The sequence below is a fragment of the Agaricus bisporus genome (assembly GCF_000300575.1).
Source record: "Agaricus bisporus var. bisporus H97 unplaced genomic scaffold AGABI2scaffold_10, whole genome shotgun sequence".
In the NCBI taxonomy this organism is placed as follows: domain Eukaryota; kingdom Fungi; phylum Basidiomycota; class Agaricomycetes; order Agaricales; family Agaricaceae; genus Agaricus; species Agaricus bisporus.
In genome coordinates, this window is record NW_006267345.1 from 1,114,109 (window position 1) to 1,138,098 (window position 23,990).

Here is a 23,990-nt window from a genome sequence, read left to right on the forward strand (position 1 = left end):
TATAAGATGCTCAACTTTACCATGTAGAAACAACGTTTCTACTTGGTTAGGTGGAGACTTGAATACAAAGTCTTAGTCTAACTATACGCTTGAACCGTCAGACTTAATTGCTAAGCTCTATAAATCGTTCTCAAGCTCTTAGTACTATAACGGCGCATTTGAGTTACTCTTCTCGATTCATCGAGGAGGTCTCCTTTGTTACGCTTTAGAACTCTGAGTATTTCTATCGACGTAACGCCCCAGCTTAGGACCGGGCCGGGGTCACTATAACACAATTACTTGGGGGAGACACTTATTGCTCGCGATATGGTTCGACAAAGTGAAGATTCGAGGGATGCCTCTTATATCAAGGCAGGTGATTGATCTTTCGTTACTAATACCAATCTTGAATATGATTTAGTATGTTCAACTCGTCGATAAGTATGCTCATCAGAGGAACCGACAAGCACAATTCATGAAGAGGAGTTTTTTTGGGCAATTACGATGTACTTTGGTTCTCAAAATTCTGCCTACACCTCAATTAGGCTTGAGCTCACCATTGACTGTCATCTATGCCATCATTGAACCCGTCAAAGTCAAACTCGAACATAATTTGTATTACTACCGAACCACTGGAGCAATCGAAATTGCCGATCTCAGCACTGTACAGTGTCTAGTTGGCCGGGTGTTGGATAGGGATTGTTGGTCTATAATAGATAGGAGCGGAATCTCCATGGGGCAAGTAGAATGAATAGGTGTGTTCTATTTTCATAGTACTCAAATTTTGCTGAAATTCCCGACAGTGTGTACTGTGATGTATTCAAAATTTTCAAATATTCTTATTTATCTGTGATCGACTCGCTTGACTTCATTTAGTGACTTGACGACCTTCAAAGCAACAATAAACTGAACAGCTATCGAAAAAGCACTTTAATTCCATCTGTACAACACTAAAACACACTTCTTATAGATATACACAAAGATCTGATAGTAAAACGGCTGCTCAATCTGTGTTAGTCAACTACCTCCCCCAACATTCACCATGTACCAACGACGAACTCGCACCTCGACTGCTTCCCCTTCGACCATCTCCCCCCGTTGCAGAAAATGTCGGGCTCCCGGCCCTCTTCATAGATATGCAGAGTTAGCTCTGCATGTTCGTCAATAAAACCCCGGATCGTCCAATGGGGGATTGTCCCTCCAAACGAAGTTGACTGGTGTTGCCGGCCCCTACATATCTGGTGAGTAAATTCAGTATACTTGAAACGAGTGGTACTCACATCAACACCCACTCAACAGTCCTCCCATTCGACACCTGTTCTACACAAAGCGGTCCCCTCCCCAAAGCGGCAACTGTTGCTGCCTTTGCCCGCTCTCTCTCTTCCTTCGACGGATTGAACCCGTGGTACCATCGGTTGTCGCTTGTGCCACTGGGTGCGATGTAGTAGGAATACATGGGCTGGCTGCAGCGGGAGATGTGAGGAGCATCAGGAAAAGGTAAAGTGACTTAAATTTGACTTATGGAAACTTATAAAAATCATAAGTCAGTATAAGTCATTTTTGCATAAGGCATGTCACTGTCTGAGGTTCTGACTTATGCAATACTTAAGTAAATCATAAGTACATAAGTCACAATATGGTCATAAGATTCAAGATTATCATAAGTCATGAGGATTTATCTTAAGTTGCATAAGTAAGTACTTAAGACAGTAAGAAGATGTAAGAGAGTATAAGCTCAATCATAAGGAACATCATAATGCATAAGGAACAAAAAATGATATTCATATAGTAAATACAATACATCATGTATAATACAGACTTCCTAAAGAGGAAATAGACCCTGAAAAAAGCGGACAAGAGGGATATGACAGCAGCCAGGGGGGTAGAAATGTAAAATGGGGGGAAAATGATGAGAAATGTGATTCTAAAAGTAACAAATGAGTATGAGTAGATGAAGAGTCAAAAAGCACTCACCAAAGACTAGAGATCCCCCCAAAACTCATCCACATATCATCCTCACATCTCCTCTCAGAACCCTCCAAAAATAGCCCTAAAAAAAGAGTCCAAAATAGGCAAAAAAGCGTCCTAAACCAGCCTAGAATTAGCTGGGAGAGAGCTGGGGAAGGGAAGGAAAGTTACTCACTTGAATATAAGCCTAGGAGAGCAACGAGGAGGGAAGGAGAAGGGAGGAATGATGGTGGTGATGAGGAAGGATCAATGTTGTGCTCGAAACAGAAGTTCAACATGTCACATGATGTCACATGACTGCTGGACTTGGGATTTTCGAGTCAAAGTTCCTCAAATCATAGGTAGGAGATATTTTCGGGTCATTTCTGCATGGATTTTAATGATCTAAAAGTGTATTCCTATAGTTTCAAGGTCGGGGAGTTCGAATATCTAATTAGATTCTTTGTTGGATGAAATCCTATTGAGATATGGCACATTTAACATATGATAAACACAAGATTACGCTGTAGCTCCTCAAGTATTGATCGGATAATAAATCTAAAACCAGATTCGAATTCCTGGACCTTGAATACATATACTTACACTCTTCAATCATCAAAGTCGGCACAGTAACCAGTAGAAAACATGGCATTCTTGTTATGTTTTTCTGTATCTCCATAACTGGTATGTTTTCCAACAAAGGCATACATATAAACTTATGTTCTTTTAATATTCTAAGATTTGTCGTGATTTATCCAGAATTTTCTGGTTAGTAGAGCAGGCTCTACAATGAGTCTATCTGCAGTTGACAATGACCCCCCCACCCATGATGGAATCTTGATATCTCCATAACGGGTATGTTTTCCGATAAAAACATACATATAAACTCTTGTTCTTTTAATATTTTAAGATTTGTCGTGATTTTTCCGGAATTTTATGAGCAGTAGAACTTGACATACAGCATAATGTTCTTATAATGCTATGATTCTTGCCTTGTTATCTGACTTATGAGCCTATGTTTCACTTATGAGATACTGTTTGACTTGTCAGTAGCCTTATGAATTCATAATAAACTTATGAAATTTTGTCTGACTTGTGATTTAACCTTTGGTCTGACTTATGAAATGTCCTGTGCTTATGCTTTCTTTGTATCCAACTTATGGATTTATGATAAACTTATGAACTAATGTGTGACTTATGTCTAAACTTCTTGTCTGGCTCACCCGTGGTTCCCACCGTTGCCTTCTAATTAGAAGGAGCGGGAGCAGACCCTGATGCCTCTAATTAGAGCTAGATCCCTGCTGATCCGTTCCGGCAATAATCCTCCGGTACGGGAGGGACTTGTATGTATTTAACATGTATATAATATATATAATATATATCCTTCCGCCGAATAACACGGTATGTTGTGATGCGGCTTTGTCAGCAGCATTCTTACCAGTGTGACTTGGTATATAATCATGTTTTCCGTTATGTTTCTCGACATATGTGTTGTAGCATAATGACATGTTTTTTCCGTGTGATTATGAGGTATGTTTTGTTGTTTCCGTGCATATGTTTCCCGCATATGTTTTGTTAGTGTCTCAGCTATGTTTTCGTTTGTAACCTATTCATTTGTTTTTTTGTTTTGTATTTCACGTATGTTTTCCATTACTTGATTTTTCGCATATGTCTTTTTACATATGTTTTTTATCATGTTTTTGTTTTCAGGTTCCGCATAAGTTTTTTCCTCCGTCTAGGTTTAGCTTTTCGTGCATATGTTTTTTCCTACCTCGCTTTCTCGTGCTTGCTTTACAGGCACTGCCGCACTCATGATCAGCTGTCCGGTTTTGATTAGTTCCCACGTTCCATATTCTTTGCACGTGTTTAAGCGAGCTGATTGCATTGTGGCTGTTCCCACGCATGCAAAAATACAACAAAAAGAGGAAAAAAATACGATTCTCGCCAAGATACAATGATAGCACTCAAGAAAATACTGATACAGGGTGTTGCTAATCTGCTGTTCCAGTAGAGGACCCATGGGAATCATCACTATCAGTGTCAACGAACTCGGTGCTAGGAGGAAGCTGCCTGGAGGTGTTCGACCGTTTGCCACGCACGGGCCTCGCACTACTATCGATGGCCTTCTGCCTCTTGGTGGAATTTTTGTTGATCGCACGCTTCTTGCCCTTGTCGGATCTCTCTTTGCGTTTCCTTCCCGGTGCTTCAGCAACGTCGAAGCGGGCATTGTGGCCAGCAATTTCGTCTCTACTCATTTTTTGCCAGCCACATTCGAAGGATTGAAGCGCGTTATATAACCTTTGGAGGTGCTCGGTCTTGACGGTGGAGGGATTGGCAAAGGGAATGTGAGAAGGCCAACCGATGAGGTGGACTTGGTAGCACGAGACGATGGCAGTCTCGTAATTCTGGTAATTCATCGCGATTTCGCTTCGCCCCGTGATTTCCCCTGATGTATAATATATTAGTGGATTGATATTGATGGTTAACGCCGTACACACGAAGTCCATCAATGATGATACCGACACATCTCTTCCTGAGATCCCGGGTGCTATGCACACTTTGAGATTCTGTGGAAGTATATCAGGTTTAATTTCAATACAAATGCATGTATGCACTTACCTTTACTGTTCACTAAATTAAAAGCTTCCAGCCGACCACCAACGTCTGCTAACGCGTGGCCCAAAACTTTTTTGCAGAACCCCAGCGCGTTATTAGTCTCGAAGGCAGCGGGGTTGATTATATCATTGATGTGACTTTTGCTGGTAATGAAAACGGCCGCGGTGCCTGTGCGGGAGGACAACCTCTTGAGCTATTTCAGGACAAATGTAATAGGGTTAATGTGCACTAGAAGAATATATGATTAGGACTCTACCTCTGACTCGACCCTTGCTACCGTGTCAATGGAGTCTTTTGCGGCGCTACGGTTCGTTGGGCGTGCCCCGTATTCCCTAAATGTACGACGTTCATGAGCGTGTTTCATAATGGCTGCATTCTCTTCTTCCGGAAGGGCCATTCCGTTACGGAGTTCGCGAAGTTTCAGAACCTCGGCGCGAGCTTGTTGCAGACCCCCAACTTCTCCATCTAAGTTTTATCTTAATTCAAGAGGTAGACAAATTACATCTAATACTCACTCTCACGGAGCTCCTTAGCTTTGTAGGAAACCTCGGCATTCCACGAGTTGATCTTCCTGGGGGTTTTGAATGACGAGGTGTTGTATATGCTGCCGAGAATGAATGCTTCCTTTTGGGGAAAGGTGTCCGTCAGGGTCTTGACCCTTTTGTCGAATTCATCACGAATGCTATCTATCTCCGATTGGAGTGCAATGTTTTTCTCCTTTTGGGTTTGTCGTGCTAGGTGTCGTTCTCTCTTCTCGGTTTCTGATACACTCGACTGACGGTGTGCTTGCAGCGGTTGCACAGGTTGGAGGGGATGGCGCATGTGATAGGTTTCATCCCCGATGCGAGTAGGGACTGAGGATGTTATTTCGGCCATTTTGAGGGTGTGTACGGCAATGGACCAAAAAAATTATCATGAACCAATCATACGGCCTATGCTGCGATCATGTAAGCATCGACTATTGGCTAATTGACTGTTGACTTTTATTTGTGCAGGATTCAACAAAGTTGAATTTGAGCGTGTTTGCTTTTTTTTTTCAACCAACAACTGCCTGCTCGAGCTCTGCGAGTGCTTCCATCACAGTATATTTTTTCACCTTTTCCTCCTAGCCCCTCAACACCAGGAAACAACGATGCCCTGGCAAAAAGGTAAGTGATCGAGATCATCATCTGTGATTGTGATCGGTCGCAATATCAATCTGATGTTTTTTTATAGACTCTGACCCTGACGATGAATGTGCGTACAGCCTCGCCTAAAACGTGTAAGCACTGACACAACACTTCAGATGAGGAAGAGATGGTCGAAGCCTATCTGCTGTCGAAATCAGAAATGATCCTCGAGGTCGAGGGCAAAAGATCACCCTCCCCTCAGCCATCCCACCATACCTTTGGAGAGCAAAGTACCCTCTCACTCACTTCCGCCAACCTTCACAGTAGCTCAAAGGTCACTGCAGACAATACCGTCTCTGGGGGCAAAAAGCGGGCGTATGTAATATTCCATGGCCGCAGGACCGGAGTTTTCCGTACCTGGTCAGTGCGCACTTCATTCAAACTTTGTTGACTAAAATATTATTAGGGAAGCTGTTCAGCCACACATCCACCAATTTCCGCGTGCCCGTTATCGAGGGTACCCTTCCATTGCCGACGCTGAGTATGCCTATCAGGATGCCCTTAGCCGGAACCTGATCGGCCAAGTGCCAATCCGCCTGTCTAGTCAGTCCCGACCTGACTCCCAGCATGCTGAGGCCACCAACCCTCCCCCATCCTATTCCAGATCTCCGGACGTGTTCGATTCACGGGATGGAAGTCCGGCACCATCCAAGTCCCCCTCGGCCCTCGCTGGTGCTCTTCGACCGTCTGCTCTCGCAGGAGGTGTTTCTCGTGCCTCTCCGTGGCTTTACGGTCCTCCTGTCTCTCCCCTTGCAGGTGACTCTCCTCGTTCTTCCACCCGCACTCCTGATAGGAAACCTGTCTATGACCGAGAGGGAATCAATTGGTGGGTGGTCTCTGTCGGCAAGAAACCGGGTGTATATTGTAGCAGGTAAGCAGACATCTAACGAATATACTATAATCTTCACTCAATATCCAATCACAGAGCGGAGGCCCGTGAAAACGCCGGGGATGCATCTGAGGTCATCATGTATGAGTGCCGCGATGGCCCTGAAGAAGTGCGACAACTTTTCGTCAACATCTTTGCTGCCCACCATATTTGCCGCCTCGGTGGCTCAGATCACCTTACTTGCCAATCCTCTCGTTTCTCGCCTGTGTTTTTCATTCCAAATGATGCTTTCTGGTACGTTGTACCGAGGGGTGCAAACCCTGGAGTATATGAGGGCAGGCAAGTACTTCATGTTAAAACTCTGACTTTGACTGACTTATCTACTAGGAGGACTGCATATCGGATGGCCGGAGAAGCGGCGGAGTCTATCTTACGATGTGAAAGTGAGCGCGCGGCGTATCGTCTTTTTGTTGATTTGTACATGTCCGCGGGGATTCAAGAGAACTAGTGTATTCACATGTATATTTTTTGCTGCCTCGTGTATATTTCTTGCTGCCTCATGTTGTTCTTATCTCCACAACTTATCATAATAAATCATATCTTGGTATTACCCAGAGGAATATCAGCGAGTTCCACTGATAGGAAAAGTCTTAGAAAATCAGCAAGTATCAGCAAGTCCTGTTGACAGGATCTGTCAACTCCTTATGGTAATGATGACGTATGCAGCAGCATCCCGTCCCTTCCCGCCCCTTCCCGCCTTTCCCTCCTAGGTAAATGGCGGCCAACATTATGCCTGCAGTTCGCAATATTACTTCCGGAAACTTCATTTAATATTTTGTTCATACATTATTCCATTATGGTACGAGGTTCCGCCGCCAAACGACTCATTTATACTATCTGTACAAGATTATCTTCCTTGGGAAAAGGGAGTTCCACTGCAATGGACCGTCCTGATAGGCCAACAGCGAACTGTTTTATTTCTCTGAGGATTGAGTGTGAAATCCTTCTCCGTGATTTTGGTAGCCTCAGATTAGCCCCGCGCAGCACAAAAAAAGATGTAATTATAATGTGAATTCAATTGATTGCACATAGCGCAGCAACGTGTTGGTATTGGAGCCTATGAAATGTATTTTCGTGAATGTCCTGTGTATGGTTTTCATATTGGAGAACTTCCGATACTACGGAAAAATGAAGATATGTCGGCTCTGAGTACAAAGACCACTATGTAATCTATATAGCTTTGAACATGGATTCGATGAGTGCGAGTCCCATACTGAATCAAATATACTTTTGTGGGCACCTTAATCGATAGACCTAGAAGCTAGCTACTCGGTAACAGTTTTATTTACCTCCGTGACAACGTATATGGTCGGTAATTCATCATATCTTTATTGTCAAACTTCCAAACAAACAAAAACATATGATAGCATATGTTGTTTGACTTCGGATACATTTCATTCAGCTCCAACCTCACAGGTTTTCATTTGTAGAACGTGGCAATTATTTGGTAGATTAGTTCGCCACCCTCCCCCGGTCTGCAAAGCGGCCCAACTCATATGTATCGAAGATACGTTGCCTATCGATTAAAGGGACGCAAAACATACATACATACAAATGTAACTCAATATCGCCAATCCGTTTTATGCTTCTGCGAAAAAGGCCCCCACACAGAAACTACTATAGAGGCCAAGTTTTTCTTGGTGCGTTGGGATTTAACTGATATCGAGTTGAAAGTAATCGAGTCGAAAGTAGGTCACATCATTAGTCATGTTTGTTGAATGTTGTGACCATTGGTTGAATTCAGCTACATCTTTTCCTCCACAATTAACGATGGGCAAATCAAAGAAGGGATTGTCCCGTAGAATACGCCTGGGAGGTAAGCTCGTCTGGGGCCCGAAAAGGTTACTCGCCAGGGCATTCCTTCCCAAAGGAATGACACCAAGTACAGGTCATACCCAAATGCTTATGTTTTGGCTGGTATAGCATACTGAATCGCATCTTAGACTCAGCTCACGACTTCTGGGAGGATGTTCCAGACGATGAGCCTATGGATATCGATCGCGTCATGGAAGGACAAGAAACATTCGAGATCAGTCATGCTGGTGGGGAGTTTGCAGAGGCTATGGGGAACGACATGAGGCGAGAACGGTGAGGAAACTCTTTTCTATTTCCTTCCATTGCTCTGCTGACCTTGGTATTCAGAGGCATGAGGAAGGATAACCGTAACCGCCATGATCGAGTACTCAGAAGAAACGTAGCTTTCCAGCAACTCCTCCCTGGCATGGTAGACGCCTATCTTCAATGGTCAACATTAATGGGCGAATCCTGCACATCAGAATATAGAGATGAGGGCAAAGATGTCAATAACAAGAGGTGTGAGAGTGAGACTTACAACATAACAGTCATCGACATTTTCCGTATGCACTCCGTGGCTATTTTATAGTTATCCTGATCCCAGTTTTCTAGGCTCTTATCCTCGATCAATACACGTACCTTCCGGTCAGGACGTCCCCATTGCTCTGGTTAATGAGGGCCTTGTGCCATGTTCCCCCTCACGTCCTTCCATTGCGATCACCATCCGAACATTGGAGCTCTTCTGTACGGTGTCCCTGCGTTGCCCCAGACTAGCGGTTCAGAACATTGCCAAAACGTTATGTGATCTTCATCGTGTGAGTGTGGGATGCAGGCTATGTTCATTGTTTACTGACGACTTGTGACCATAGGTACCGTACAAACCATATTTATCGAAACAATACACTATATGTCAAGACGTGTATTACTCTATCCTTGAGCAGGTAGAAGTATGTGTACAGCAAGCCCTAAGGCGTGATTCGCCACGTTGGCACCTCAAGCATGCGTGCCCAGCATGCACATATTCGCTAGAAAATGAGAGTCAACTCCCCTTCAAAATACTTTTCACCATGGATGGAAACGACTCTCTCAAGCATGTCTTGAGGTGTGATCCTTTCTTTGACTACAATGAAACAGAGACCGGCGACATGCAGCAGATCCGAGTATCCAATGAGCTCCCAGATCAGAGACACATTGTCGACGACTACTACGTATCAAGGGAGCATGTTTCTCGATGGACCAACGCCACAGCAGTCGCTGGTACGCCTCAAGGGAATGTAACTAAAGATTCGGTAAGTCAGATATGTATATGGTATTTGGAAACTCAATTAACACGATTTTTAGGATGCAGCAAATGACAGCCCTTGTTCTGAGCAATGGAAGAATATGTCAGAACAACATACTTCCAAAGCTTGGGGCATATTCGACGAAACCGGTATCTTTGTGGCTCTTTGTCGCCATGGTTTTATCCTCTTGTTCACTGACATGGTTCAAAGCGGGGAAGGATCTCAATATCCCCTGGCAGTTCTGGATGTACTCCTTGATTCCTTTGGATCCAATCTTGGGGGAGGATACGACATTGGATGTCGCTTCAAGGTAACAGTGGCCAGAAGTCAGCTAGGGCCCCGTGCCAAGGAACTCGCTTACACCTCATTGGTCGGCGCCTTTCACGGCCATGCCCACAACCGAATTTGTCAGCTATCCCATCTAACGACGTATGTGACAGGGTTGGGTCTCAGTGATCTCGAGGGAGCGGAGCGCCTATTCTCAAGATCCAATGATCTAGCATCGTCGGTCCGTCATTCTAGTGTTTTCCATCGTCAGCAACGCATCATCAATTTTTTTAAACATCTCGACACTACCGACACTTATGAGGGATTAAGTAAGTAATGGTGGTGCATCACAACCTCCGAAAATCCTGATCTGTAAACCAGGTAGCTTTCTAACCACTAACTACGCGGCGGCGCTCCAGATTATCGCGACAACTCCGGATTTTGAGAGGCGCGTACGCGAGTTAGACGTCTCCCCAGACAAACCTTTATCCCAACATTTTGCGGCCTGGCTGGAGGACGAAAAGAGTTACTTGTTGAACCTTTCGAAGGAACCTTTGAAGGAGACTCGTGAGATCGACTACTATTGTCGCCTCGTCTCATTCAACAAAATCTCGTGGGTCTTCTAATTCATTTGAGCCGCTTGAGCTGATGCTGTATAGGAATGATCTAGACCAACTTAAACGAACATTCCACATAGAAACACCAGGTCAGGGGACAAAGAAAGGTACATCTACGGCCTCCGCTGAAACCAAACGTCGACGACTCGAGAAAGCGTATTTCAAATCGCTTGACATCATTCACGATTTCGAGGAAGAGCTTGGTATTGAAGAAAGTTGGAGGGAGGGTGATGCTAATTGGATGCGAGTTGCTGAGATGTCAAATACACAGAATTATCGTCGTTGTCTGGATCGGCTGGAACAGCTCGTGGTTTCCCGTATGTTTGAACTGGGAAAAATGAATCGCTCGGGGACAGGTAAGAAGATTACATAAACAATGTATTTTCACTGACATTTTCAACAGGTTATAAGTTAAGACAGCACATTGCGAAGGCGTTGAAGACCCGTTCCCAGGCAGTTAGACAGGCCCTGCAACGATACAACGACGCAGCAAAAAAACTCAAACCCCCTCGGGCGGCTCTCCAATGGGAGGAAGTTGTTGAATACGCGTTCCTGTCGGAGTTTGATATCTTGGCCGAAACACGGGAAGATGTGAGGAAGCACCCTTGGGCACAACCGGCGGCCCGGACCCTCACAGATCAGTACTTCAAACTTGAACGTGCAAAGGAAGAGATTGCACGGTTGAATGTCGAAATACCGCACTTGACCACATTCATGCGAGACGAGGAGGATTTTCTGAAATCAATGGAGCACCAATTACAAGAAGAGAAGCCGGCTATTTCGTACCAAATATCACTCCGCCGGCGTCGTTTCGAACTGGTCAATCAAGAACATCTTTTTCGTTTGGAAAAGCTCTGTAAAAACATCGACTTTACTGGTTCGTTGTCTCCGGGTGTAGCCAAGGATCACATTGCAGGTGAACTGAAGGCACTGGTCAATGCTTGTGAAGAGGAAGGTTGTCGCGTGGAGAAGGAACTTGACAAAGATGCGGCAGAGGCCTTGGAGGAGGAAGAAGAAGAGGATCAAGAGATTGAACTCCGGAATGACGTTGAGGTGGTAATGCAATTAGTGGAATCAGATATACTGCAGTCCGAGGATGGAGAAAGTGGGGACCTTGATGAGATGAATGTGTAGAACGTAATATTGGTAGCTGCATACGATTAGATAGCGATCAATGTGCCAAGTTGGATCTTGCCGGTGCGAAAAACACGCACAAAGAACATCACTGGATAGCCGAGTGCCGGTATAACATACACAAAACTGAGATGCAAAAAAACATACATGCGAAAAATGGAAAGCAAAAAAAGATACCCAAACTACAGTGATTAGGAAAAAGGCATACAGTCAAAGAAGAAAAAAACATATGTTAAAAAGACATATGCGAGAAACCAAATAATAGAAAAACATACGCGAAATGTGAAAACAAATGAATAGGTCATAAAAAAACATAGCCGAGGCAAGAAAAAACATGTGCAGAAAACATGTGCGGAAACAACACAAGAAAAAACATGTGCGCAAACATGAGACTTTGACGAGTTGCAAGAAAACATATGCGGAAACACAAGTAAAAACATACCTGAACATATAGCCTGTAAAACATACCTCATATTCGTACGGAAAAAACATGTCATTATGCTACAACACATATGTCGAGAAACATAACGGAAAACATGATTATATACCAAGTCACACTGGTAAGAATGCTGCTGACAAAGCCGCATCACAACATACCGTGTTATTCGGCGGAAGGATATATATTATATATATTATATACATGTTAAATACATACAAGTCCCTCCCGTACCGGAGGATTATTGCCGGAACGGATCGGCAGGGATCTAGCTCTAATTAGAGGCATCAGGGTCTGCTCCCGCTCCTTCTAATTAGAAGGCAACGGTGGGAACCACGGGTGGTCTGGCTTGTGAAAAATTATGAACTTATGCTATTTTGGTGACTTATGTGCCTTAAGTTGGTCTTTATAAGACAAGCATAAGGCAACTTTTTCATAAGTTTGCATAAGTTGTGTGACTTTTTGCTGATGCTACTAGATATACCGAATCTTACAAGTTCACACCGAAGTAGTTCAATCCCTCTATTGGGTAAACTATTAGGTACAAACGGTAGTAAGATCAGTTGTCTCTAGTAGACAACTGATGCCTAACTATATAGTACATCAATATTAGTAATCAAGTACTATACAGTACTTGATCTAATCGTTGATGTGATTAGATAAGTATAGTAGTCGAGCTGATGACTATCTTGACTATAGATAATATAGTAGTCGGTATGCCTTACACACCCCCTCTTTAGACCGATAATACGGTCTATGAAAGCGATATATGGACGAGATGTTCATGTGCGTTTGCGCATGAACTGAGATCATAGTTGTGCGATGGGTTATGCGAAGTCATTCGAAGTCATCAGCAAAAAGTCACACAACTTATGCAAACTTATGAAAAAGTTGCCTTATGCTTGCCTTATAAAGACCAACTTAAGGCACATAAGTCACCAAAATAGCATAAGTTCATAATTTTTCATAAGCCAGACAAGAAGTTTAGACATAAGTCACACATTAGTTCATAAGTTTATCATAAATTCATAAGTTGGATACAAAGAAAGCATAAGCACAGGACATTTCATAAGTCAGACCAAAGGTTAAACCACAAGTCAGACAAAGTTTCATAAGTCAAACAGGTTCTCATAAGTGAATAAGTCAGATAACAGGCAAGCATCATAGCATTATAAGAACATTATGCTGTATGTCAAGTTCTACTGCTCATAAAATTCCGGAAAAATCACGACAAATCTTAGAATATTAAAAAAACATCAGTTTATATGTATGTTTTTATCGGAAAACATACCCGTTATGGAGATATCAAGATTCCATCATGGGGTGGGGGGGTCATTGTCAACTGCAGATAGACTCGTCGTAGAGCCTGCTCTACTAACCGAAGAATTCTGGAAAAATCATGACAAATCTTAGAATATTAAAAGAACATAGGTTTATATGTATGCTTTTGTCGTAAAACATACCAGTTATGGAGATACAGAAAAACATAACAAGAATGTCATGTTTTATACTGGTCCCTGCGCCGATCTTCATGTTTTAAGAGTGCAAATATATGTATTCAAGGTCCAGGAATTCGGATCTGGTTTTAGATTTATTATCCGATCAATATTAGACGAGCTATGGCGAAACTTCGTGTTTTTCATATGTTAAATGTGCAATATCTCAATAGGCTTTCATCCAACAAAGAATCTAATTAGATATTCGACCTCCCCGACCTCGAAACTATAGGAATACACTTTTAGATTATTAAAATCCATGCAGAAATGACCCGGAAATATCTCCTACCTATGATTTGAGGAACTTTGACTCAAAAATCCCAAGTCCAGCAGTCATGTGACATCATGTGACATGTTGAACTTCTGTTTCGAGCACGACGTTGATCCTTCCTCATCACCACCATCATTCCTTCCCTCCCCATCCTCTCCCCCCCCCCCCCTTTCTTGCCCTCCAGGCCTGTAACTTAGTAAGTAACATCCTTATCACCTTCCTAGCTCTCCCCCAGCTGATTCTCAGCTTGATTAGGACGCTTTTTTGCCTTTTTAGGCCGCTTTTTTAGGGCTATTTTGGGAGGGTTTCAAGAGGAGATGTGAGGATGATATGTGGATGAGTTTTGGGGGGATCTCTAGTCTTTGGTGAGTGCTTTTTGACTCTTCATCTTCTCATACTCATTTGTTACTTTTAGAATCACATTTCTCATCATTTCCCCCCCATTTTCCATTTCTACCCCCCTGGCTGCTGTCATATCCCTCTTGTCCGCTTTTTTCAGGGTCTATTTCCTCTTTAGGAAGTCTGTATTATACATGATTTATTGTATTTACTATATGAATATAATTCTTTGTTCCTTATGCATTATGATGTTCCTTATGATTGAGCTTATACTCTCTTACATCTTCTTACTGTCTTAAGCACTTACTTATGCAACTTAAGATAAATCCTCATGACTTATGATAATCTTGAATCTTATGACCATATTGTGACTTATGTACTTATGATTTACTTAAGTATTGCATAAGTCAGAACCTCAGACAGTGACATGCCTTATGCAAAAATGACTTATACTGACTTATGATTTTTATAAGTTTCCATAAGTCAAATTTAAGTCACTTTACCTTTTCCTGATGTAACTTGTACTCACCTGTGGACAGACTGTAAGAAGCTAAGGCCTCTGAAGCATCCACAGGGAAGTTCAACCATACATGACTAAGCTATCATGTGACTAAACTCATCCGCATATCTCTAAGTCCACCAACTACACTTGTAGACTGCTTGCTCACTCTAACACACCCCCTTGATCCAGCCAGTCTACTTTTTTTTTTTTTTTTTTTTGTAATCAACGTAAGTTTATTTCAAAACTACTCGTACGTCGGGTGTCACGACACGTTCCCACGGCTTTCTACCCTCGCCAGTTTACAGAGGCCCCGAAAAACAGTATTCTAACTACAAAACCCGTATCCAGCATGACAAGGTCAAGCGCTATCGAGAGAGAGAAAAAGAAACAAAACAAAAAAAAAAAAAAAAAATCGAGACATTGATACATACGTAAGAGGCCCCGGGATAAAACCAAACAGTCAGGCAATACATCCTACATAATACCGTAACACTAGAGCACTCGCAGTCCCTTTTGCGGAATCAACCATATCAAATATGAAAGTGAAAAATTGAGGCATACTCGAAGTAACTTTAGATCCTCAGAAAGTCTTGTCCTCACCACTATCGTTCTCCCTCCTAAACCGCTACACAACCTTCCCAGTTCTCCATCAGAATCTACCGACCCAACCCAGCGACGGCTGTCTGTACTCCATTAAGTCGAACGCGCGGGGAACTGGCGTTTAAGCCACGCACGATCGAACCTATTTTTCCAAAACGGACAGACCTTCGAGTCCGTAGCGGAATGAGAGCGCTTGTCCGCTGGGCGTTTGGCCGCGGTACAGTTGGCGCATTGGCGCACATCGACGCGCTTAGCGTCGACGCACTTGAAGTGATTGGCCTCGGAGTGAGGACCAGAGCAGAGGGAGCAGCGCGCACACTTGGCACGACACTGGTCGGAATGATGGCCCCAGCGCTGACAGCGAGCGCAGTGGACGGAGCCGGAATGAGGGCGAGCGCCCTTGATTTGACAGTTCGTGCCGCTGATGGACACGAATTTGGAAATGTAGGTGCGAGCATTGCTGCCCGACACCGTGTCGTGGATATCAACCCATGCCCAGCACGAGTCTGAATGAGGCGAAGCGCGCATGAAGCGCGGCTTGTGTTTGATCAGTTTGGCCAGCGAAGCGCCAACCGGAGACTTGTTGAGAGCGCTAGTAAACGCCTCATGTTGCTTGAGCGCCCACTCTTTGGGGGAAGTGGGCACGTGGGGGATGTTGACGATCTTCAAGTACGAAGTCGACGTGATAGGGGAGTGAGCAATGGGAATGTTCGGGCTCGGGAATAGTCGCCGAACGTGCTTGAGCACGAAAGAAACTTCAGCGGGGGAGGGGACGCAGGAGGCGGCAATACAAATGCCGTTGCCTTCGACCGAAGCATGAGTGAGAATGACGTCAGACTTGACGTCACTCTTGAGTGATTTGTTGAGGCTGTTAATTACCTCGGGAGTGAATGAAGCCGCTGTAACCGGGGAATCAGCAGGCGGTGTCAGGATGATAGCACGGCGCGAAGCGCCGTGTGCAGTGTGTTTGCCTTGACGTCTCTTGCGAGGCGCCGAGGGAGCGCGGAATGAAACAGGGGGGGCGCTAGCAGGAGCAGGCGCGCGCTTGGAACTTGGTGTGGGAAGGGGTTTGGTGGGCGCCTTCCCAGACGCTGGATGTGGAGCGGCCGGCTCATCCACTTCCATGAGTGGGGCCGTTGCCCGGGGAGTGACGTCAGAAGGGGCCGGATCGACCCGGACTTTCTTCTTCGGCGGTTTACTCTTGGCTGAGTCAGCGGGTGGCTGTGCGTCCCTCGGATTTACACATGTAGCAGGTGCGTCAACTGCGGATGCAGGCGCTTCAACTGCTGGGGAAAAGATGCGACGGAGAAGGGGGAATTTCTCTGTGAATGTTGAATGGATAAGATTGACATCGTTGTCCATGATGGTGGGGAAGGCGTCGATAATGTGTGTCTTCCATGTAGAGGAAGATAGCGCCTGAAAAATTTCGACAGCGTTGTTAATAAGATTAACAACAGCCTCGGCTGATTCTTTGCTGTCCAATTGCTCCTCATCTTCAGGAGAAGCAGGACGGGGAGTCGTGGCATCTTCGTACTCGATTGCCATAGAGGAGTCATCACTGCCGCATACCGAAACGGCAGCGACAGAAGGACCGGAAGAGGAAGACCCCGGCGAGATGGGGCGCTTCGAGGAGAGCACCGAAGCCGAAGGCGACGGTGCGCGAGGAGGAGAGGGGGAACGAATGGGCACCGGCGGTGGAGGCGTCGGCACACGAGGGGGAGGAGGAGGGACGCTGGGCGGTGTCTTGACAGCCGGAGGGGCTGCACCGATCCCAGACTTTAAGGAGGGGGTACTGTTAGAACCTTGCCAGAATGTCACGGCGTCATGCTGTCACATCTGTCACATATTTTATTACATAATAATTTCCCTCTGCTGCTACAGTTCGACGGAGGCTAAACTATCGGCATACTGCTAAAATGGCGCAAGCTACAGATTTACCAATTGAACTAATCGATCTCATCCTATCTTTCTTGCCTCCGAACCACGTGGAGCAAGTAGAATGGAGAAGGAGGGCGGCGGGGATAGGAAGAGAGGACAGGCCGGTAGGATGGAACCTATCGGATCATCGGTGCAGGCGGTGTGGGAGAGTATGCTTAGCGATGTGGGACTATGAGGAGCAGAAGGCGTGGGTAATACAGAGATGGGGATACTGGGGACCACGACACTGGGCAATAGCCGGATTCTTCGTACTATGCCCATGTGATGCGATGTTGGGGAATTACTTTGGTAGGGATTGGTTTGTGTAAGTGGATTACCGGTTTAGGAGTTGTTTGTACTTGTGGACACTTTTATGGTTTGTTTGGTGTTGTTGACGTTTTTATGATCAAACTATTTTCGTTTACTTGCTTCTTACTCCACTCTTCTTTTCGCATGTCAAATGTATAATTAGTTTACTTTCTCATACGTGCTTCTTTTCTCATGTCAGTATATAAATAGTTACCTAGGGTAGTTGGTCTGTGCGCCGTAGTCTAGGTATATAAAGTAGGTAGAAACTTGTAGAAGACTCCGTCGAGTTCTCTTAGGTTCATGCCTAATATTACTTTTGTCACTATACTCTTTAGTTCTTGAGTTTAGGTGTGACCTGTGACATCACAGTCACAGTCGCCCTAACAGTAGAACTCGACTACTCCGGGGATCACACAGCACAGTGCCCTCCCCATCTTTTACTCTCTACTCGCCCTCTACTCTCTGCGCGCCACAGCATCCATGATAGCTCGGTTCTCATGCGAGTTGAGTGACCAGTTGGCGAGAGTCATCATTCCAGTAATAGAGTACTGGGGATTGAGAAGAGTCTCAACGTCGGAGACGGTGAGACGAGCGGCATTCGGATTGGCAGGCGGTGACGGCGCCTGAGACGGGGGACGAGACGGGTGTGGCGTAGGGGCCGGTGCGGATTGTTTCTTGCGCTGAGCGGGCATGATACTGGATATATTGCTACTACTAGACGACTAGCACTGAGACTTCCAAAAGAGGAAGGTAGTGGTAAGAGGTCAAGGAGCGATGTTGTTCCAGCCAGTCTACTCAAGTCCCAATAGTGGAACAGCAAACTCAACTACCTTCTTTGTGACAGCCTTGGTTAAGATGTCGGCCACTTGCTCATGTGTAGAAACATACAAAGGATCAATGAGTCCTTCTTCAACAGCCTCCCGGAGCCAGTAAAAGCGCAGGTCTAGGTGTTTCATGCGTCCGTGATGCTCTGGATTCTTGGCTACACTGATTCCTGACTTGTTATCAACAAAGAGAGTCAAAGGAAGTGTAAGGGGGAAGCCAAACTCGGTCAGGATATTCCTAGTCCACTTGATCTCCTTGCCAGCCTCAACGGCAGCAACAAACTCAGCCTCAGTGCTCGAGAGAGTCACAAATGGCTGACGCTTAGAAGACCAACCTACAGCAGCACCCGAGACAAGAGTCACATAACCACCAGTTGCTCGACCTGTAGCCTTGCAGGCTCCGTGAGAGGCGTCCGAGTAGGTATTAAAGAGTTCCTCAGAGTCACTAGCTCGGTAGACGAGTTTGTAGTGCATAGTCCCAATGAGATAGCGGAACAAGTGCTTGACTGCAAGCCAGTGAGCTGGAGCTGGGTTCGAGTTGAACCTCCTGAGATAGGAGACAGCATAGGCAATGTCGGGACGAGTCATGGTGGCAAGATACTGAAGGGCACCTACAGCATTGAGATAGGGAACTGACTTCATCTCAGCCTGATCCTCGAGTGAAGGAATAATGTCAGAGAGCTCAGATCCCGGAGCGAGTGGAGTGGAAAGTGGATTAGCATCATCCATATTGAAGTGTTCTAGGAGCTCCTTGATGTAGTGCTCCTGCGAGAGGGAGATAGTGTGATGAGAGCGATCCTGCTTCACCTGAATGCCTAGTAGTAGTGTGGTAGAGCCGAGATCACAGAGTTTGAAGTGTTTCAAGAGCTCAGTGACTGCTGAAGTCATAGCTGCATCGCTTTTCGAGACCATCACTTCTTGAACCTGTACCACTACCTTCCTCTTTTGGAAGTCTCAGTGGCCACTAGTTATGAGTAGCAACAAGCAATCTGCAATGGATATTGACACCACCGGCGACGACGGTGACTGGTCTGATGAGCAAGTTCCGGAGGGTATGTTCAAGTCTTCTCTTGGGTGTGCTCTACTTCAAGCGGCAGGTCGTATGGAAGACGAACTCGAGCTCCTGGCGTTTTCTCGCATGACGGCGCCAACACCTCCGAGGCGTTCTGGGCTCCCAGAACCCTCTTCCTTCCTCACTCCCTTGTCGTATGCCTCGGATTTCTGAGGCTTCGCCAATCCATCCCCGGCACCGTTCCCGTCGACCCCGACACTGGCACCAACTTCCACCCCCTCCTCTGGTCGTTCCTGCGTCCTGACTGCCAGTCAGAAGGGAATGATCAAACTTCTGAACACCTCCATACTCATGCTTGAGGATATCTGCTCTACGAGCAGTTCACGGACTGTTTACTACGGGCAACACACACCCTTATCAAGAGGTGCGATCTTGATAGGTACCAGTTCTCTTCCATTGCGGGTATTGGCTCGTTCTCAGGTCGATCCCCTGCCACTGGCACTCGAACCCACCCCACCCCCTCCTACTCCCTCGGGTACAGCCACCCCTCGGCCACGGTCTCCGTTGGCCGACATGGATATGACCCCGCATAAATCGAAGAAGGCGAAGCCGGCACAGCCGACCCCCCCTCCTCCACCCAAACCACCCGTTTTTGGAAAGGACCCTGTCCCTTCTAAAAATAACACCTACGCCAAGGCCGCTGCCAACTTCCTCAGAGATCTTCGACCCCCTCTCTGAACACATCAAACCTGGACATCGGCTTGTGGACCGACATCCAGATAAAGTCAAATTCGTGCTCATGCCAAAGAATCGCAAAGACAGAGACAAATACCACAACAACCTGAACCTTGCTCCCGTAATGGAACCAAACGCCTTGCATCTGTTCACAGCAGGCGTCAAACACAAGTTCGACCCGAGCATACCCGTGCCGCATCGAACTCACTCGCACATAGCGCTTGTCACAGTCTTCAAAGGACAAACGAGGGCCGCCGGAAGGCGTGTCAACGATGAAACAATTGTCGGATGGTCAACATTTCTGGCATTAATCAAAGTGCATAAACATTCCTTCTTGAACTCTTACCACCACCTTCCCCTTTGGGACATTGGTGTGGACGTGCTTTTTAGTCGGAATACATATTGTTTCTAAGGGATAACGCTTGATAACTCGCGACCCCTCCAGTGCTCACAAGTATGGATGATCACCGCGATCGCCCGTACCCCGCCCGCCCTTCCCGCCCGTCGTCACCGTCGGGTTCACTCCACAGTTCTACTTCCAAACGTAGCACTCGCTCAAGAATCTCAGTAGCTTTCAGTGCTGCTAAGACTTCTATCAAGTCTCTTGGGTCACCTAAACCAAAGAGAAAGAATCATATCACAGCCGGACTCGAAGAGTACGCCGCAAGGGAGAAGACGCTCATGGAACGAGCAGACTTAGAGATCGTTCCTACGTCGCAGGAGAGTGAGAAGGAGCTTGAGGAGGAGATACTAGCTTCGAGGAGATATGCTGAGGACTCAGACGATGATGAGGAAGTGGCAGAGAGCAGCGATGAAGAAAACGACGACGCAAAGGCCGCCGCCGTACCCAGCCAGACTGAGTCCAACATCTGGAATCAATTCTCAACCCCGCCAGAGGAGCTCATGACGACTCCGCCCCTCCCTTCCCCTCTTGATGCGTCCCAAACGACGTACGGATTCCCAACCCCTTCCCCAGCGCTACTCGACCACCCAGCGTTGAGGGACGCGCGTACACCACCCCGAACCCACGAGGTCTTGCCCGATTTGGACAAGACCCCAACTACGCCCCGGGTAATGAAAATTACCGAGGCCGAAGCTTACGCGCTCAAAGTCCGAGCGGCAAATAACTTGGACAGCCATATCATGACAGGCGTCAGCATGTCATCAAATCAATTCGAAGAGAATGTCAACAAGTCTAAGGAGATAGTTGGCGAAATAGTAGATGCGGAGATACGGAGCTCGTCGCCTGACCTTCCATCTGAGCCATGGACGTTTTCTGAGGACCAAGTTGCGGGCTTCAGAGAAAACTTAAACGGGATCCTAAATAGCATGGCCCGTATCACACCCAGGATGGCGACCAACCCGGACGCTATCGCCTTTGAGCTTGCCAAATTCGTGGGCAGACTTATCAATTCTGAGTGGGCTGAAGTCAAGGTTGGACATGAGTCCATCGCGTCAGTCATCAGAGAAGCAGCAACGTATCGCACCCCAGTCGATATTCCTCCTCCCCCGCCGGTGAAGAACGTCAAGTTCGCACCGACCCCCATCCTCACACCAGCAAGCGCACCGACTCCCATGGAAGTCGATGTGTCACCTCCGAGAATCCCGGCCGCCGCCAAAGGAAAGAAAAAGGCCTCCCCTCTCCCCCCTACTCCTCAACATCCGGGCACCACCTCGCCGGTGTTCGCGTCCCCCATCAAGATCAGCGCGGTTCCCAAACCGCTCGTTCAACCATCAAAGACTGGCAAACAAGGTAAACCAGTCACATCCTATATGCCCATTAAGCTGTCGGTGGTTACCAAGCTGACAGCGACTAACGAGACGCTAGCGGGAGTCACGCCCCGTATGCCCGAGTCCGGTTACAGCCGGCAAGCTAAGGGCAGAGACGCTAGCGGGAGTAACGCCCCGTCCACCAGTGCAGTACTTGCTGCCGGCAGGTCTCGAGACGCTAGCAGGAGTAACGCCCCGTTGAACCCGCCCAAGAGCGGTAAAGGTGCCCCAGGTAAGTCAGGGGCATCTACCACAGCAGAACACGGAACTCGTCCCGGTCCTCCCCCCGTCCCCATGCACTCCAAACCAAATTCTCAGTCTAGGAGTAATGAGATGAAGAACAATGCGCGTGCGTTCGCTGCACGTGTTGTACCCAAATCATATGCCCAGGCGGCTAAGCAGTCTGCGGCGCCTACCGCCCCCGCTCCCATTGTCATGGAAGAAACCATTCAATGGGCAAAGGCACTTAGAGAACAATGTCCTGAGATGACGATGCAGGATGCTTTGAAAGCGGTAGCCCCGGTGGTTAATACGCCACCGAGCTCAAATGAAGTCATAGTGCCGAAGTCGAAGAAGGCGCTCGCGGCCCAAAAAGCCGCCCAAGGAATCACGGGTGGACTCAATCGGAAGTCCGCTCAATTCGCTTTCTCCCACATTGTTCAACCAGAACGCTTCGGAGACATGGGGAAAGTAGTTGATGCCATGAACAGGTATCTGGTTTTCCACAAATCGCAGATGAGAGTCCAAAATGGTCGCTTATTTAAGAACGTCGTCCACTTTTATCTAAACTTAGTACCCAACAAACAGGGGTTCATGTTGATAAGAGAGTCATTATACAAAGCGTTGGAAGCAGAGCTCCCTGAAGGGGACAACGATCTGCCCAATGCACCACAGTCGGTTGCCCATTTGATTCTGAAAGGGTTCGATTATTTCACTAGCCAGTACAACAAACGCCCGGAAGATATCCTTACGGGTGATCAAGTGATTGAAGCTATGGGGTCTGTTGATCAATTCCGTGGCTTGGAGTGTGTTAGGAAGCCTGCTGTTGTTCGATCTCGAGGATCAAGGGACATGGCGGTCGCGTTTGTAGATGTTTGGGATTCAAAGACTGGGTCGCGTACGAAAGATTTAGTCAATAAAGTATATCATATTCGTGGCAAGCTTATCAAAGTAGAGTATGCTAGACAGAGAGAATTTGTTCCACAGTGTCAGAAGTGTTGGAAGTGGAACCATGGAACATCCCGGTGTCGCCTCAGTCATCAACTGTGCGCCCGATGCGGTCAACCTCACATGACCAAGAACCACACCTTGTTTGCTACATGTTGCGGAGCGGCAAGGAAGAAGGAAGACTGGACAGGAGAGTGCAAGCATGAGATAAAGTGCATCAATTGCAAGGGCAATCACACTGCCGACTCCACCAAGTGTACGTACAAGCGACACCAGAACAATATTTCGTGGCACGATCAAAGACGCGCTACGGACATGGCTATCGAAAGAGAGAAGCGCGATAACAGGCGCCAAACCATCCACCAAGCACGTCAACTCGATGACGAGCAAATTATCGAAATCCCCTCTTCCTCTGAATGAATTGTACAACAGAAAGAGACATTAATACTATTAGCAGACCTAAACAATCTGCACCACGGTCATTACAATTCTTAACTATTTTATCCTTCAATGCGCGCAAGAGTTGGGAAACCACCTCTATCGTGTTGGACAAATGTGCCGGATATGTGGACATAATCATGTTCCAGGAGCCGGGGTGGAAGGGTGTGAGGAGACAACCTTCTACCAAAAACAAGGAGGGCGACGTGGCGTGCGGCCCTCCTTTACACAACTCATGGCGTCCTTTCACGGAAGCTTTCGACAACAGAAATGAAGATAGAGCAGCCAGGAGGGTGCTCACTTATATCAACAGACGATTGGATGTGTTCAAACCACAACTCCGGTCAGACATCCTTAAACATCGTGACGCATCATTAGTCACTTTGCACATTCCTCAACCTCGTAGAGGTATACCTCACGAGTTCAACATCCTCAACGTATACAATGATGGGGAAACACATGCGGCGGTGCATGAACTT

At 46.4% G+C, this 23,990-nt stretch overlaps 6 protein-coding genes across 6 annotated transcripts; 4 read left to right on the forward strand and 2 right to left on the reverse strand.

Annotated features, from left to right (window-relative positions):
• Window positions 1–3,917: 3,917 nt before the first annotated feature.
• On the reverse strand, window positions 3,918–5,418 carry AGABI2DRAFT_121308 (hypothetical protein; the record flags this gene model as incomplete). The annotated part of the gene is made up of 5 exons (XM_006455325.1): window positions 3,918–4,372; window positions 4,425–4,493; window positions 4,546–4,735; window positions 4,799–5,007; window positions 5,058–5,418. 5 exons carry the CDS (start codon window positions 5,416–5,418, stop codon window positions 3,918–3,920), a joined length of 1,284 nt encoding a protein of 427 aa, XP_006455388.1.
• Window positions 5,419–5,674: 256 nt separating this feature from the next.
• On the forward strand, window positions 5,675–7,048 carry AGABI2DRAFT_145558 (hypothetical protein; the record flags this gene model as incomplete). Its single annotated transcript, XM_006455326.1, has 6 exons — window positions 5,675–5,690; window positions 5,758–5,778; window positions 5,828–6,071; window positions 6,118–6,582; window positions 6,637–6,834; window positions 6,928–7,048. The coding sequence occupies 6 exons, from the start codon at window positions 5,675–5,677 to the stop codon at window positions 7,046–7,048; spliced, it is 1,065 nt and encodes a 354-aa protein (XP_006455389.1).
• A 1,999-nt stretch (window positions 7,049–9,047) lies between these two features.
• Window positions 9,048–11,695, forward strand: AGABI2DRAFT_75719 (hypothetical protein; the record flags this gene model as incomplete). Its single annotated transcript, XM_006455327.1, has 6 exons — window positions 9,048–9,209; window positions 9,264–9,696; window positions 9,743–10,277; window positions 10,330–10,557; window positions 10,604–10,917; window positions 10,965–11,695. Coding segments are annotated over 6 exons (2,403 nt in total), but the record flags the coding sequence as incomplete, so codon positions are not given.
• Window positions 11,696–15,450: 3,755 nt separating this feature from the next.
• On the reverse strand, window positions 15,451–16,023 carry AGABI2DRAFT_43482 (hypothetical protein; the record flags this gene model as incomplete). The annotated part of the gene is made up of 1 exon (XM_006454951.1): window positions 15,451–16,023. A coding segment is annotated over one exon (573 nt), but the record flags the coding sequence as incomplete, so codon positions are not given.
• A 3,360-nt stretch (window positions 16,024–19,383) lies between these two features.
• On the forward strand, window positions 19,384–20,139 carry AGABI2DRAFT_121312 (hypothetical protein; the record flags this gene model as incomplete). The annotated part of the gene is made up of 2 exons (XM_006455328.1): window positions 19,384–19,595; window positions 19,713–20,139. 2 exons carry the CDS (start codon window positions 19,384–19,386, stop codon window positions 20,137–20,139), a joined length of 639 nt encoding a protein of 212 aa, XP_006455391.1.
• A 2,811-nt stretch (window positions 20,140–22,950) lies between these two features.
• On the forward strand, window positions 22,951–23,364 carry AGABI2DRAFT_45123 (hypothetical protein; the record flags this gene model as incomplete). Its single annotated transcript, XM_006455329.1, has 1 exon — window positions 22,951–23,364. A coding segment is annotated over one exon (414 nt), but the record flags the coding sequence as incomplete, so codon positions are not given.
• Between the last annotated feature and the right edge of the window lie 626 nt (window positions 23,365–23,990).